Genomic DNA, 14,371 nt, shown 5'->3' on the forward strand with positions numbered 1-14,371 from the left:
TGTCGTCTGCCTCTACCAGACTGAATTTAAGTACAAGGGCATGTTGGACGTGCAAGCTCACTGAGCCACAAAACCATCTGGTTCCCTATGATCCACATCAAAATGTACCAGTCTGTTTACACAGATGTACCAGGGTTCAAATCAGACGCAAAACCCAACAACAAGTCAGGGTCATTTCATGGGAAATACAGAGTGGACAAAAGTGGTCGCAGGCCTGCATATGGTACTATCAGGGCTAGACCAAAGGTTCCCAGACTCAGTGGGAAACAATTAGAGAAATATAGAGCTTGACAGATATATGATGAGAGTTTCCAGACTCTCTGACTCTCTGAAATGATAACAAATCTGCCTGCATGCAAAGAAATTGCTGCAACTTGTCAATGATATAGAAGTTTTGAGGACAATATTGTCTAAAATTAAGAAAAAATGAAATGACCCTCTGGACTGAATGGTAATTTATTTTCAGAGATGCACCCAAAAATAGCTTGAATCTATGCTGACTGTTACAAAGCTTTTTGAATACAGACACTGCAAAAAAAGTTTCTACAAGTGAAACAATCATTGCTACTGTAAAACCATTGCAATTAGTTTTCTGTCTGAAGCTTGGACAAGCAGTGTCAGATACCATATGAATTTACAGACATCTCCAGGCTCCTGCCATGTTGCAACAAAGATAAGTCAAAATCAATAAAGCAAAAATAAGCCAAAGCAAACAATCTGCCATGCTACTGTTTGATTTATGTTCTAATCCTCACATGGTAATGAGGTATTTTTCATTGCTGAACAAACAGGATAACAAATATGAGTGGATTTTGTTCAAGCAGTTGTAGGATTGTCCCAGTTGTATGACAGCCAGTTGAGAAGGTTCCAGCATCTGGTAGGGATTCCTTTTAGATGACTCCCAGGAGAAAGTGCTTTAATATGTCCCACTGAGAGGAGCCTTCCCAGCACATACCCACTGGAGAAATTATTACATCCCATAGCTGACTTGGGAATGCTAAAGTCCATCCATCCATCCATCCATCCATCCATCCTTCCTTCCTTCCTTCCTTCCTTCCTTCCTTCCTTCCTTCCTTCCTTCCTTCCTTCCTTCCTTCCTTCCTTCCTTCCTTCCTCCTTCCTTCCTATTCTGTGATTCAAAACCTGTCCTCTATTTGTCTTGACAGTAAATTCAGAGTGCTCTTTGCGTTTTATCCTGGACTGGATCATGGGAGTTAAACTCCCCAGATTCCCAAAGTTGTCTTTCAAACAGCTTTTAAAGATGGATTTAAAAACATTAAAGCTATGAGGCTTCTGCGCACTGCTTAATTGAGCATTTTTAATAGTTAGCATTTCTGAATCTGACTGTCTTCATTAACATTTTTTTACAGCTTGGACAATTTGTGAATCTGACTTGGAGTTCAAATTTAAACAAATGAACTGGAGTGAAATGTAATTAAATTAGTTTGGGATGGAAGAGACTAAATCAGGTGATTTAAATCCTTATTATTGATATAGAAGGAAACCTTTTCAATTAAGGTAACTGAGACAACATTTTGTTGCGAACGACTGTGGTAAAAATAAAGCAAAATTGAATTAAAAAAGTTATTGTTGTCATATTAGAAAATTGGTAGTAATGATTAAACAAAATAAACAGAAACATAATCATTTAAATGTTTCACACAAAGTGTGTGTGAAGTGATAGGCTTAAGAACAATGCTAACATTTTGATTGATAAAGAATTGATAAAGAACAGAGCCTACAACAGGTGGCGAACTAAATCAGTTGCAATATGCTAGAACAAAACATGATTTAAAAAGTATTCAAACCCTCCCAAAGTTTTTAAACAATATATTTTACAACAAAAACTGGCCACTGCTATGTCTTGATAGGTTTACAGTAGTAACAACCTCCCTTATTCTTTCTTTTTCAGTGAATAGTTTTGACAGGGCTGTGTGAAATGAGCAATATTTGGTGTATTATTTTACAACCTAACTCAGCTTTAAACTGTTCACCAATTAAGTCCATAACCTGACGTCTGTTCTCTGTAATCTTTAGTGATGCAGTTTGTTTACTAATGGTCTCTAACAAAATTATTAGGTCTCATAGAACAGCTGGATCAATAATGAGATTGAATTAAATGGATGTTGGTCTATCACACAAAATACTATCAAAACGTTTTGGTTGTAATATAACAAAATGTGGAAAAAGTTGAATACTTTTGCAGACACTGTGTTTTCATTCAGTGTTTCTTGCTGTTCATGTAAATGAGCAGGTGTATTTATGAGGAACTAGTTCATCAAAACTTTACAAGCACTAGAGGTGCTGCAAAATCTGCTGAACATTTTGAGCTGCAAACTATTTTAGATGTAAAATTCTCTGCCCAGTTTTACAGTGTGCCATATAAATGTATCTTTTACAGAATAATATATTCTGCAATCTGTGTCCAAACTGATGCAGACTCTTAATGCTCCTTTGCTACTTTTTGACTCATGTTGCATAGCACCAAGATACTGATGGGGAAGGAGTGTTTTTACACCAGAGTTAAGCTGTATCATTTAAAGAAACCTGTTGGTGAACTTCTCATCATACATCTGATTTCCTAAAGGGTTCTGTCCAATAAAATCAGGATACTGTGCTGTTAAAATGCTCAATTTTCCTTCAGCCTGGTGACTCAGAGCTGACGGTGGAACTCCAATGACATTTATGGTTCAGTCAGAGACAGAGCCAGATAGAGAAAATTTAAGGTCGGCCTGCTCGATCAATTGACCTTAGTCTCAACCAACTTTCTACTGTTTGCGTCATCAGGATTTATGTGTTGTTTTGCCTTTTCCCTATGGGTATACCCTATGAGGCACTCCTGGACTCTTCTTCTCTGTGTGTGTGTGTGTGTGCGTGTGTTTGTTTATTTGTCGTGAACAAAGTTTGACATGTTTGTTTTCTTACCTAAGATTGTAATTGTGATAATCAGAGGGTTATGGTATTTACGATTGTATTTGGGAAGCACAGTCTTGATTAAATAGAAAAAATAATGTATTATTTAATTTGCTTTAGCTGGTGATTCTTTTCATTATGTGTTTTGCTATCTGTCTGTAGAACCAAACGAGGAACCAAAAGTATGATGTCAGTCACCCAGTAAATCTAATAAAAATAAAACACCTCTCATTTAGATAAGATAAAGTATGAACAATAGAGCAACAAAATAATTTAACCAATGTCAATGAAAACTTGGCAAAGAATTATTAGAGAAATTAGAGGTGGTAATTTTAAGCATGTCACTGTGTCATTTGTAATATAAAAAATGTAAAAATGTTATGTAAATACATAAAACTGACATTTTAACAATGTCTTAATCTGATGTTTCATGTCTAAAAAGTCTGTAGTCAAGTTAAATAGCTTTGCCGCATGTTGAATTTTTATACATTTTCTTAGTTAACAACTTACTGCTTTTTTTCATGATTTTTTAAATTTTTATTTTGGTTGAACATTTGAACAATATGTTCTCACAACTGTTACTTTAACCTCCACAACGTTTGTGCACATCACAGAGGCAGTTTCTTATTCATTCTAAAAAAAAGTTCCAAATGCTTTTGCACATCCATCAATTGTTTCCATACAATTCTCTACTGCTTTTGAGCATTGTTCTTTGCTCATGTCCATCAAAATCAACATCTACTTGCAAAAACTGAAAGGTCTTGCCCTACAAAATTTTAAGTCCTCATTTTGTTGATTGAGCCAAAAATGTTGAACAGCTTGACAAAATCTGTCAAGCTAATTCTATACATTTCTTTAGCATTCTTTCCTAAAATATGCTTCCTAAACTGAACTGTTCTTCTCAGGTAAATCTCACTTTTTACACTGATAAGGTGTGAACCATTCAGCTCTAAGTGGTTATACTGTGCAGCATTTCTTTTGGGACGTGCAAGAATAATTACCAGTACTGCAATTTTGTTTACAGCTGTTCACAGCTTTACCCTAAGGGGTTTTCTTACATATTTGTTCTACTTTGCATTTGCACAATGCTTTGAACATCAGAGTAGCAAACAGCATCCATCCAGCCATCAATACAGTAATGCATAACTTATGTATAGATTTCAAATGGCTGTGCAAATACACTATCTTGAACATTTTAGGTACCGTAACCAAAATCAAACTTTTTGCAATGGGAAACACAGAGTAAATTTTCGTAATAAAAATTTGTTCAAGCCATTTGACTGTCTTGTTCATGAACATGATGGTAGGACTTTTGCTTTGCAGACACTGACACACTATTATTGACATGTTTGCTTTTCTGGAATTGATTAATAATGATCAATTTTGAACAAGTGACGGACTTTGTAGGTCATCAATCAGGGCTTGTAGTTTGTAACTGGTTGAGAAATGCTCTCGTTGTTGTGCAGATGTAAAGGCTGATGTGCGAAACGCACCAAAGCGCCTGGCAAAATTGAATCTATTCTTGAGCGGCTCCTGGTTTTTGTTTTTTACCCTGTGTCTCCATCTCGTGGGAAAATGGTGAAAAACATCTTTTCTCCGATTGGCCTAATTTGTGATGTGCTTCTTTCTGATTGGCTCTTAAATGCACACCGTGAGTTTTAAAGTTTCCGTACAGAAACAACTGAAACTGAACTATTTTCTGCCATTATTTAAGTAAAATCATGTTACAAAAATTATTAGTTTTAGTCATTATAAAATGTATGTCTAAACCTATTTTAACTTACGGATTAGCAACTGAAAACATGATCGCTTGGAGCTGAGGCGTGGTTCATAAACGAGGAGGTGCTCTTGTTTCTTGTCGGAGGAGAAAAGCGAAAGGAGTTTGGGACATCGAAGTTGTTGTGAGAGCTTCCACCTGAGGGTGTTTTGACAAAATGAGCGGATTTAAAACATTTCTAAGCTCAATATTTATTTTCTTCCTGGTGGAGTGCTGCCTGGTTGGTTGTGATATAACGGATGGAAACGCAGAGCATCTGAAGAGGGAGCACTCTCTGACGAAGCCTTACCAAGGTAAGAGGAGCTAGCCAAGCGGATGGTCGGACTGCTTTCTTCTTCCACCGCGTCTCAGAAGGTTTCCAGTGGTCTCACCTGCTCAAATTTAAAAAATCTGGCAGTTTTAACATGTTACATTGAATGTGTCAAGTAATAAGGTAGTGGATAAAGACGTAGCAACGTCAACAACACGAGATAGCTGAACACAACACGGACTCGTGTTTTCTGTTGCCCAAACATAGTCTCTGCAGTCTAAGTTTGAACTTTGAAGTCAAGTTACCAGGTATTGGCTTAAATAATAGCACAAAAGACTCTATAGAAGTGCAGTTTACATGTTTTTCTTTTTTTTTATTTTAGGTACTTGTCTTTTACACATGTGTAGACCCTAAGTGCTTAAAAAGAAGGCAAGTACATGTGTGTATGTTTCAAACTCTCATTCAGAAGGCTTCTTTAGGCAAAATGTTTTTAGCAAACAAAATAAGTTAAATTTCCTTCTGCTTAAGCACTTAGGTTTGTCACAATCTGGATGAGTGATAATCTACACCGGTGTATCTGTAAATCTTTATTTAATACTCCAAATTTTTGTATGTTAGCTAGATCTGCCAAAAAGAAAAACAGAGCAGGTGTAACTAAGTTTTATATTTTATTGCTCTAATTCAGTTTTTTCTTTTTTAAATAAGTGTTACACAGCATCTTATGTTGTGTTTTTCATATATTTGTATTTTATTACTCTAATTCTGTTTTTGCTTTAACGTGCTGAGCAGGTTTAGGAGAATTTTATTTTCACACTAAGTGAAGATCTATTTGTTTGCTCCTGAATATGACAGATTTTTGGTTTATACTTGAAACAGGAGCCTAAAGAATGAGGTTGCTGAGCTTGAAGAGCAGCTTTATAACTGCCTGGCGTTGTTTCCTGTAGCAGCCTGGTGAAAGCCCCATCCTACGCGGATCTAGTCTGCATATCTGTCAGGCTATGTAAACAGTCATCAAAACGCAGTTCAAACACCGAGTGTTTGTTTTATGGACACAACTAATTACTGTTATAGAATAACACACAAATCCTAATATATTATGGCATGTGTTTGTGTATTTTAATTTCACAACTGTCTTTTAATTGTTTTCTCAAACAAATTGTATTTGTGCTGTGGAAAATATATTATTGCTTAAGTGTTATTTTTCTATATAGCCTTACCAAGTCTTTATGCAAGTTGAATGAAAACATTAGTAACTAGTTAATTTTATTTGAGGGAGTTTTTGTGATTTCCTTTTTTATGTGCATTGGTACCTTATATTTTCAGAACTTTAATTACTACTAATAAAATTAAAACAACTGGACTTGAGCCTTATTTGTTGGTGTGCAACTGTTGTACCTTTGTGGATTTACAGCTGTATCATATTTGTTTAGGCAATGGTACATTGAGAGTGAAAGGAGGCCATGAACATTGTTCTTTAGTTCATCTTTTTCGTTTCATAAGCTCTTCTGGGCATTAATAATCATTAAGACGAATCTTTTCATCTTAGAAACTCACCTGAACGAATATAACAATCATGTATCATGAGATAAATTCAAGCCAATAATGTAGAAGTTGAACTTCTCCGTGAACAAAAAATGGGTAATTTTAGGTTTTTACAATCCAGAAATGTTGTGAAAACTTCAAATTACCCTGCTGTGGAAGCAACTTGTGTTCAGCTTATAATACCATGATAGTCTTGCAGGTTAAAAAACACAATTGTTAATTTAAAAGCTCTGGTTCTTGGCTCAAAAAATGATATTGTTGTAGACTGCACCTTCAGGGTTTGCTGATTTCTTTTTGGTTTTCACATGTTTCTTCTGAAGGTGTTGGCAATCAGTGGGATTTCTGGGGAAGCACACTGGTGACGAGCTCATATGTCCGGCTTACTCCAGATGAGCGGAGCAAACAGGGATCCATATGGAATACTGTGGTGAGGAAAATTTATAATGTATGCTCTCTGAAATGAAGTACTTGCATGATTTGTTTTACACTTTGATCAAGAGGAGTCACAAAAAAACAAAATCCAGAGTTAAACTACCAAACAAGTAGAGCAACAAGTGGACTCTTGTTGATTTTGATTATGTTGATTGAAAGATTTAAAATACTAAAACTTCAGAAATCATAAGTCTCATAATTGTATTAGTGTAAAAATCCAGCAAACATTTTCCATTTGAATTGATTGATCATTTGAATCTATCGGCCTCAGTGATCTGTCAAACATCTACCTAAAAAATGTGTCTGAAACAGGAATTCTCCCTCCTTCATATTCATATATTAATTATATATGCATATTTAATTCATATATTTACATATCATATGTTCAGATCACATTCCTTAAAACGTAAGAGAAGCCAATAATAATACATATGGGCAGCTAAAGTTGTCTTCTGACTGGAGCTGCTTTTACATTCATAATTTTAAAGACTAAGAAGGTGGGTTTATATTTCAGACTAACAGAATATTGTATATTTAAGCTTTGCTAATCACAGATTATTTTAAAATGCGTCAAGAATTTGCAAACTATCTAAATAAGATTCACTTTTGAATGCTTAGACAATGTATCGTTTATGCATAACAGTTTGAGGTAATAAATATTGATATTTTGAATATTCAGGGACAGTGTCTGCATAGGATGATGTGGTTTAGGCCAAATCTTAAAAGGCTTAATAATATTTTAAAGGAATTTGTTGAAAGCAGTTTTATTGTCATTGTACAGTCAGATCTGAGTCTTGGTTCTCACTTCAATGTTTATGCAAATTCCTTTCAGCCTTGTTACCTGAAGGACTGGGAGATGCATGTGCAGTTTAAAGTTCACGGATCAGGAAAGAAGAATCTCCATGGCGATGGGATCGCTATCTGGTACACGAAGGACAGACTGCATCCAGGTACATTTTTAATCTCATTCCCCGTTTCTGCTGAGGTCTTTTATGGAAGAAACTCATGGCTTTTATTTGGTCTTTGTCTTTGTTGCAATCATGTTTGGATTTAATAATACAAAACAACTGTGCTTTTGTTCTACAAAGTTAAAAATTTTTTTTGAATTTCAAAAATTTTAGAAATGAAACTTTTTTCCTAATATAGTTTTGAAGAGGAAAGTCTGGTAGGACCTTTATTTTAGAAGTAATACTTTTGTGATTTAAAAAAAAATTATGTATATGATGCATTAACTACATACTGTAGTTTCATCAATAACTTATGTCTTTTTTTTTGTTGTTTTTTTGTCATTTGAAGCACTTTGAGCTGCCTTGTTGCTGAAATGTGCTGTATCAATAAAAAAATTTAGGAAAACCACATTCCAAAAATGGCTTTTTAAAATTTTAAAAGCAGGATGGATTATCAGGCACAGCAAAACGGGGACAATTCATCCATCCATCCGTCTATGCCTCTTTATCCCTGCAGGGAGTCTGGTGTCTGTCTTCAGTCATTGGATAGGAGACAAGGATAGCTTGAAGTGTTTTTGCTAAAATAAGTGATTTAAGTTGGTTAAAAAGTCATTGAGATTTTGATGGTAAAATAGGAACATTAAAGAATTGCAATTATGATGAAATACAGACTTGATTATAGACAATATATAATTAACTGAGATGTAAAAATCTAAATCCAATCATTTTCCATCATATTGAATGATCCTCGCTGCCATTGTGACTCCATCATACAGTATCCTGATGTTTGTTTCCATTGTCTCAGTTTCTTCTCATATTTGCTGTTCACACAGTGTGTGTCGTTGTCTGCTCATGTCTTGCATCATCTCTGCCTCCATCCTAGGCACTGTGTTTGGAAACCAAGATCAGTTTCATGGCCTGGCTATTTTTTTGGATACCTTCCGCAATGACCTCCATGGAATGGATGTAAGTGTGCAGAGTGTGGCACCTGTGGATTGATCCGCTTGTTTCTTTGCAGGGCCTGTGTTTTCCAACAATGCTCACTTCCACGGGCTGGCTGTTTTTATAGATACTTACTCTAATGATGATTCGACGGATGTGAGTGGTTCCTGTCGGCATGCTCTTAGTCTCATTTCAGTGCTGAGTTTGCTTTCTTTTTTGTAAAGCAGCATGGTGTCAGAATGTGGAGCATGTCAGCATCTAAAACTCACAAAAGGTTCATTATGTATGTTACTTAAAGAAAATTATCTACTATAGTTCTGTTAAACTGTAATAAAATCTAAAAAAAAAAAAAAAAAACGAGATAATTTAGTTAAAAACTGCAGCTACTTTTTGTTATGGCTGGTACAAAATTAGATCTGAAACCATTAGCTCAGTTTTGCATGCTGGAATCAGTTTTCAGTGCTGCATATAAGTAAAGGAGTGCTTGAACTCTTAAGTTGTTCCATTTGCACAATTTATTTTGCGTTCATTTGCGTCTCATTTTCATTATTAATTTGACTGTAGCACTCCTTAATATTGTACTTTTTTATCCAATGATTTGTCCAATCACCAGCGCTCCTTCCCTTACATCTCGGCCATGGTAAACAACGGCACAGTGAGTTATGATCATGGTAAAGATGGCCGCTCATCGGAGCTGGGAGGCTGCTCAGCTGACATTAGAAACAGAGACTTTGACACGTATCTCGCTATCCGCTATTCTAGAGGAAGACTGACGGTAAGCAGTGAAACCTTACGGTTCCTTTTTTTTTTCTCTTGGTTTTCTGAATCAAATGATTGGATGCCTTCTTGGCACACAGCCAAGTTCTAACATGTTAAATATTTGATACAAACATGCAAAAGCAGAGACACATATAAAATCTAAAGATTCTCATGTCCCATAGCTACAAAACAACATGTTTAAAACTAATAATGGAGAATTACAACGTTATTTTCACCCGGTCATTTCTGTATAGTTTTCCTTTTTATTTCTTTAAGAAATGGTTTCATAAAGGGAATAGATTCTGGGTTTTTCAAGAATAGTTCTCTTACACTGATTTCTACAAACACATGAAAGCAGCCTTGTACTTATATAAGGCTCCCATGCTAATGCCAGTTTATGCCCAAGTTGATCCTCACTTTTCTTGTATAAAGAAATCTAAACAGCAGCTTTTCATTTTGAGCTCTTTGGGTTTCAAAGTGTAAAATCTTTACTTATTGCATAATGAGGGAAATCACTGAACTATATCTATTTTTATATACTTAAATGATTTAATGTTATGTCTCTGTATGTCTGCAGGTGATGGTTGACGTGGATGACAAGAACGAGTGGAAAGAGTGCATTGACATCGGAGGTGTTCGTCTTCCTACTGGATATTTCTTCGGTGCATCAGCAGCAACTGGAGATCTCTCAGGTAAGGTCAGAACTGGCACGTTCGACAACAAAGATGAAAATCAGTATGATTTAATTGACCTTTTAAAGCAATTCTGTGGTACTTCCATGGTTTTAGTTTGGAGACATTTTATTGAAATTGCATATTTAAATCTTGAAGGTATAGTTAACAGTTCATTCTCATTTGTTCCAGATAATCATGATGTAATCTCTATGAAACTCTACCAGCTGATGGTGGACCACTCCCCTGAAGAGGAGAACTTAGACTGGACTAAAATCGAGCCCAGCGTCAGCCTTTTCAAGTCCCCCAAAGGTAGATCAGGATTTCAGAGAAACAAACATAATTTTTTAGCAAAATAGAAATCAATACTTGCATCTGTTTTCCAATTACTTATTGAAGTGAATCCAAGGTACATGCTTCCATCAAGGTTATTATCCATTCTTTTCTAACAATACAGTAAAGTAACACTTGAGTTATTACATTGTGAACTAAATGGCTGATGACTTCCCTGCTACATCTTGGTTTTGCACTAATCAGATGATATAATCATACTGTTATTAATTACAGTTTTTTGATATTTATAGCAAAGAACCAAGTCGTTTCAAAAATGTCTTCAATGTGAAAGTACTTAAGTTTGCACGGTGTGTGCAGGGCATAGAGAACTTCCGGGTCAAGCCACTTGCAAAAAAAAAAAAAAGAAAAAAAAATAGAAAGTAAACGATGGTTATGCCTTTTTCCAATTTTGTGTAGTGTAAAATTAAAAATCTATTTGGCTCAATAATTGAACATAGGAAAAAAAAAAAACTAGGGTTTTTTTGTTTTTCATATTTTTGCTTCAAAGAGAAAACAATCTGCCTGAATGTAAACAGATCATTATAGGAGTAGTTTTTCTAGTATTGATATTGTATCAGAACTGTTTGTTTTGTTACACCTGTAGTATTGGTTTATTTATGGAGAACTGCTTTCATATTCTTTAATTTCACCTCAAATTTGTGGATAAGTTGGTGTTAGTTGCATTGAAACTTTTGTCCAAAACCATCTAGAGGACAAATTAAAACTAAACCGAGATTAATAATACAAAGATTAAAATCAATCATTTGAGATTTCTAACATGAAACTCAAAATGATAAATAAAGGATGAGAATAAAAGCAAAACCACTGATAACATGGAAGTAGTGGAAGTTTAAACTAATGATAAGACATCACAAAGTGCATTGAAATTGATTATTTCTCCTGTTTTTCCACAGACAACATTGATGATCCTACTGGAAACTTCCGGGGCACGCCCCTCACAGGTTGGAAGGTGTTCCTGCTCCTGCTGTGCGCTCTGCTGGGAATTGTCGTGTGCGCGGTGGTAGGAGCTGTGGTTTTCCAGAAGAGACAGGAGAGAAACAAGAGGTTCTATTGAGCAGAGAGCGGAAACTCGTCACAGAGGTGGAGCTTTGTTGTGGAATGAACTGTTCCCAGATGACAGAACGAGCGCATTCAATGTGAACTTTTTAATGGAGATTGTATAAATGTTTATAACTTTTAAAGCACTGCATTACGAGTGAATCATGGGATGAAGGTGGAGGACGAGTGGTGACATCTTCAGTGACCTTAAATGCTGATTTTTCTGTGCTTGTTCGTTTATTGCAGGGTTAAAGTTGAAACAAACATGGAATTCAGTCTGTAAAAAAATCAGGCTGTTTTTATTAAGCCACCTGTTCTGCAAAATTTAATAATGACATCATGATTTAGGTATTTATTTTTGTCTTCCAACTGTTTTTTACTTCTTTTTACAAAGAAAAGCTCTACCAGGCAAAAACTACTCTTTCGAAATGTAAAAAGGAATTAATCTAGTAAAATAGAAATATAAAAAGTGTTTGACCTGTGACCCTGATCAAGGTGAGAAGAACAAGTTTTATTTGTTTTTAGCGTTTTTGTGTTACTGCCGTTCTCTTTCTGAAAACCAGAAACTCTGAAGCTTCCTCTTCAAAGTTTTGAGTTTATGTTTTGTTTCATGTGGATCTGTGTTGGAACAAACTTTAGTAGCTGTCTGGGGTTTTCATGCTTGTTTTTTTTTTTTATGCGTTGTTGCTTAAAGTGTCAAAGGATGGATACTGTTTAAAGTCTGCAGTTCTTAGTTCTAATTTTTCTTTGTTTCAAACTGTTAGAAAGAAATGGGTAAAGCAGCATCTAGCTATTTCTAATTATGTTTAACTCAGTGGCTGGAAAATAAGTTAATCTAGAAATATTAAAAAAGGCATTTGAAAAGAATTTGGGTTTAATCTCTGAAAAAAGGTAAAGATGGTTGCGCATCTTTTTTTGAAAGCGTTTATCAGAACGTTCATACATGAAAAAGAGAAATTGAGCTGCTGTCAATTTATAATAATCACACAATCATCTCGTGATTTCTGCAGTTTGCCTATACTAACGGATGTAATATGAAAAAGGGGGTGTGTGCTTAGAAGCTTCTTAGTTACGGTAATTTAATGTGTATGGCTGTGTGTTGGCTAGGATTTTCTGATTTATTTTTATTTTATCTTGAAATGACATCAGTATGTGGATTGGATTCTAAATTTTGCAAAACCCTTATAAGTGCAAAGGCGTTAATTTAGAGTTTTAGATTGTTTTGCTATAAAAATACTGTTTGATTTAAAACTGTTATGAAATTAATCTCTCATGAGGCCTCCTATCGAAGCCAATTGTTAATTGTTTTTCCTATTTTCTTTATTATGTGATTGTCCCCAGTCAGCAATGTTGAATTCCTCTTGGTGAATTCATTAATACAGTGTTAATCATGAAATCGCAGCTAACTATATCAGAGCTTAAATTGATGACTTATTGTTGCACTCATGAATGTTGAAGCTCATAATGTCTGCATCTCTTATTTTGACTACAAATACTTTTCTTGCCATGTCAGCTTAGTTTGTGATGAAACTTGAAACGGCTCCACTCATCAGAAGTAATGAATAAAACTGAAAAAAACCCATCTTTTGTGTTTTAAGTATTTTGAGTAACTGTTTGTAAATTTAATTGGGATGATTGCAATTTCCTTTTGTATGCATCTATCCTGGCTGCTTGAGTAAATGTTATGGTGGATCTAGACAAGTAAACACCGTTAACTATTGCTCTCTAGAAACACATGGTTAAATTTACAAAGAAGCAAAGTTTTAAAACTTTTATGATTAAAATTGATAAGCTAATTTTCAACTGAGTTTATATATCTAAAAAGCAGTAGTTCTCTTGTTGAGTTTTCTTTTTTGGAGAGTGGTGAACCTTCCCCGGTTTTTTTATTGTATGTAAATGGACTATTGAATCTTTGATTCTCATTTTCAAGTCTTTTATAGGAAATATTTTCTATTTATTTTAACATCCAAGTAACACTCAGAAAGTTGTACTTCAAGGAAACCAGCCGGTCTTATAATTGAATTCTGTTTGTTTGTATAGAGCTATATTTTCTTTCGTCATCTCTGAGCCATCTTCATATAAACAAGTTGAATTCAAATCCATTTTTAAAATCTATAAGTTTTAGTAGCATCGCTTTCAAATTCAACCAAGTTAAAAAGTAATTTCAACTACAATTTTCATAATTGAAAGCCAATATTAGATCATTCCCACTGCGCTCTTTGATGTGAGTCTTTTTGGAGCCCTTGCAAAACTGATTTGTGATAAAAATGTTTATTTTATTTATGCTTGCATATCATGATCAATTAAACTGAAATTATAATCATAACTTTAAATGGTAACTTCAAAATGCATATTTAAATTTCCTTCAATTTCTGAACATGTTGTTAGTTTTTTTCTTTTAACCACTAGGTGGAGATGTTGTTAAAATTTTATAATTTCCAAGACTGAAAAAAAATCACACTACTCTTTCTGTCAGTAACTTTAATAATATTGTAGGCCAAAGGTAATTTCTTTTTTTAACAATTGCATTCTCTTTTCCCACTCATAGTGCTTGACTTTTTATATCCTACATCATAAATTTATTTTAATAATTCTGCTTTTGCTGGTGTAGCAGTCTAATTGGACAACAACTCAAAGCATTCAGGAAGCATTTATTTAACATTGTTAGAGCAGTAAAGAAAGGCATCGCAATAATTTTAAATGTAGTTTTTCAACTCAATACTCTTTCCTCTCATGTATCCTTTCC

General features: G+C 34.7%; 1 protein-coding gene across 2 annotated transcripts; it reads left to right on the top strand.

Moving 5' to 3' along the window:
- Positions 1-4,760: 4,760 nt before the first annotated feature.
- Positions 4,761-13,207, top strand: lman2 (lectin, mannose-binding 2). Of its 2 annotated transcripts, none has more exons than XM_028009187.1 (8): positions 4,761-4,983; positions 6,803-6,909; positions 7,747-7,864; positions 8,880-8,959; positions 9,417-9,578; positions 10,140-10,254; positions 10,426-10,545; positions 11,481-13,207. In XM_028009187.1, the coding sequence occupies exons 1-8, from the start codon at positions 4,848-4,850 to the stop codon at positions 11,639-11,641; spliced, it is 999 nt and encodes a 332-aa protein (XP_027864988.1). In that variant the 5' UTR covers positions 4,761-4,847; the 3' UTR covers positions 11,642-13,207. The 2 variants fall into 2 exon arrangements, with proteins under 2 accessions (XP_027864988.1, XP_027864987.1); XM_028009186.1 differs by lacking the exon at positions 8,880-8,959 and adding an exon at positions 8,745-8,827 and having other exon boundaries at positions 4,762-4,983.
- Positions 13,208-14,371: the final 1,164 nt, after the last annotated feature.

The sequence above is a fragment of the Xiphophorus couchianus genome, chromosome 23, assembly GCF_001444195.1.
Source record: "Xiphophorus couchianus chromosome 23, X_couchianus-1.0, whole genome shotgun sequence".
Taxonomy (NCBI): Eukaryota; Metazoa; Chordata; class Actinopteri; order Cyprinodontiformes; family Poeciliidae; genus Xiphophorus; species Xiphophorus couchianus.

Bases quoted from the DNA above. Each gene is read 5' to 3' on its own strand.
- lman2 (XM_028009186.1), top strand. From the start codon at position 4,848: ATGAGCGGATTTAAAACATTTCTAAGCTCAATATTTATTTTCTTCCTG. The intron at 6,910-7,746 runs GTGAGGAAAATT...AATTCCTTTCAG, and splicing joins GATCCATATGGAATACTGTG to CCTTGTTACCTGAAGGACTG. The intron at 10,255-10,425 runs GTAAGGTCAGAA...CATTTGTTCCAG, and splicing joins AGCAACTGGAGATCTCTCAG to ATAATCATGATGTAATCTCT.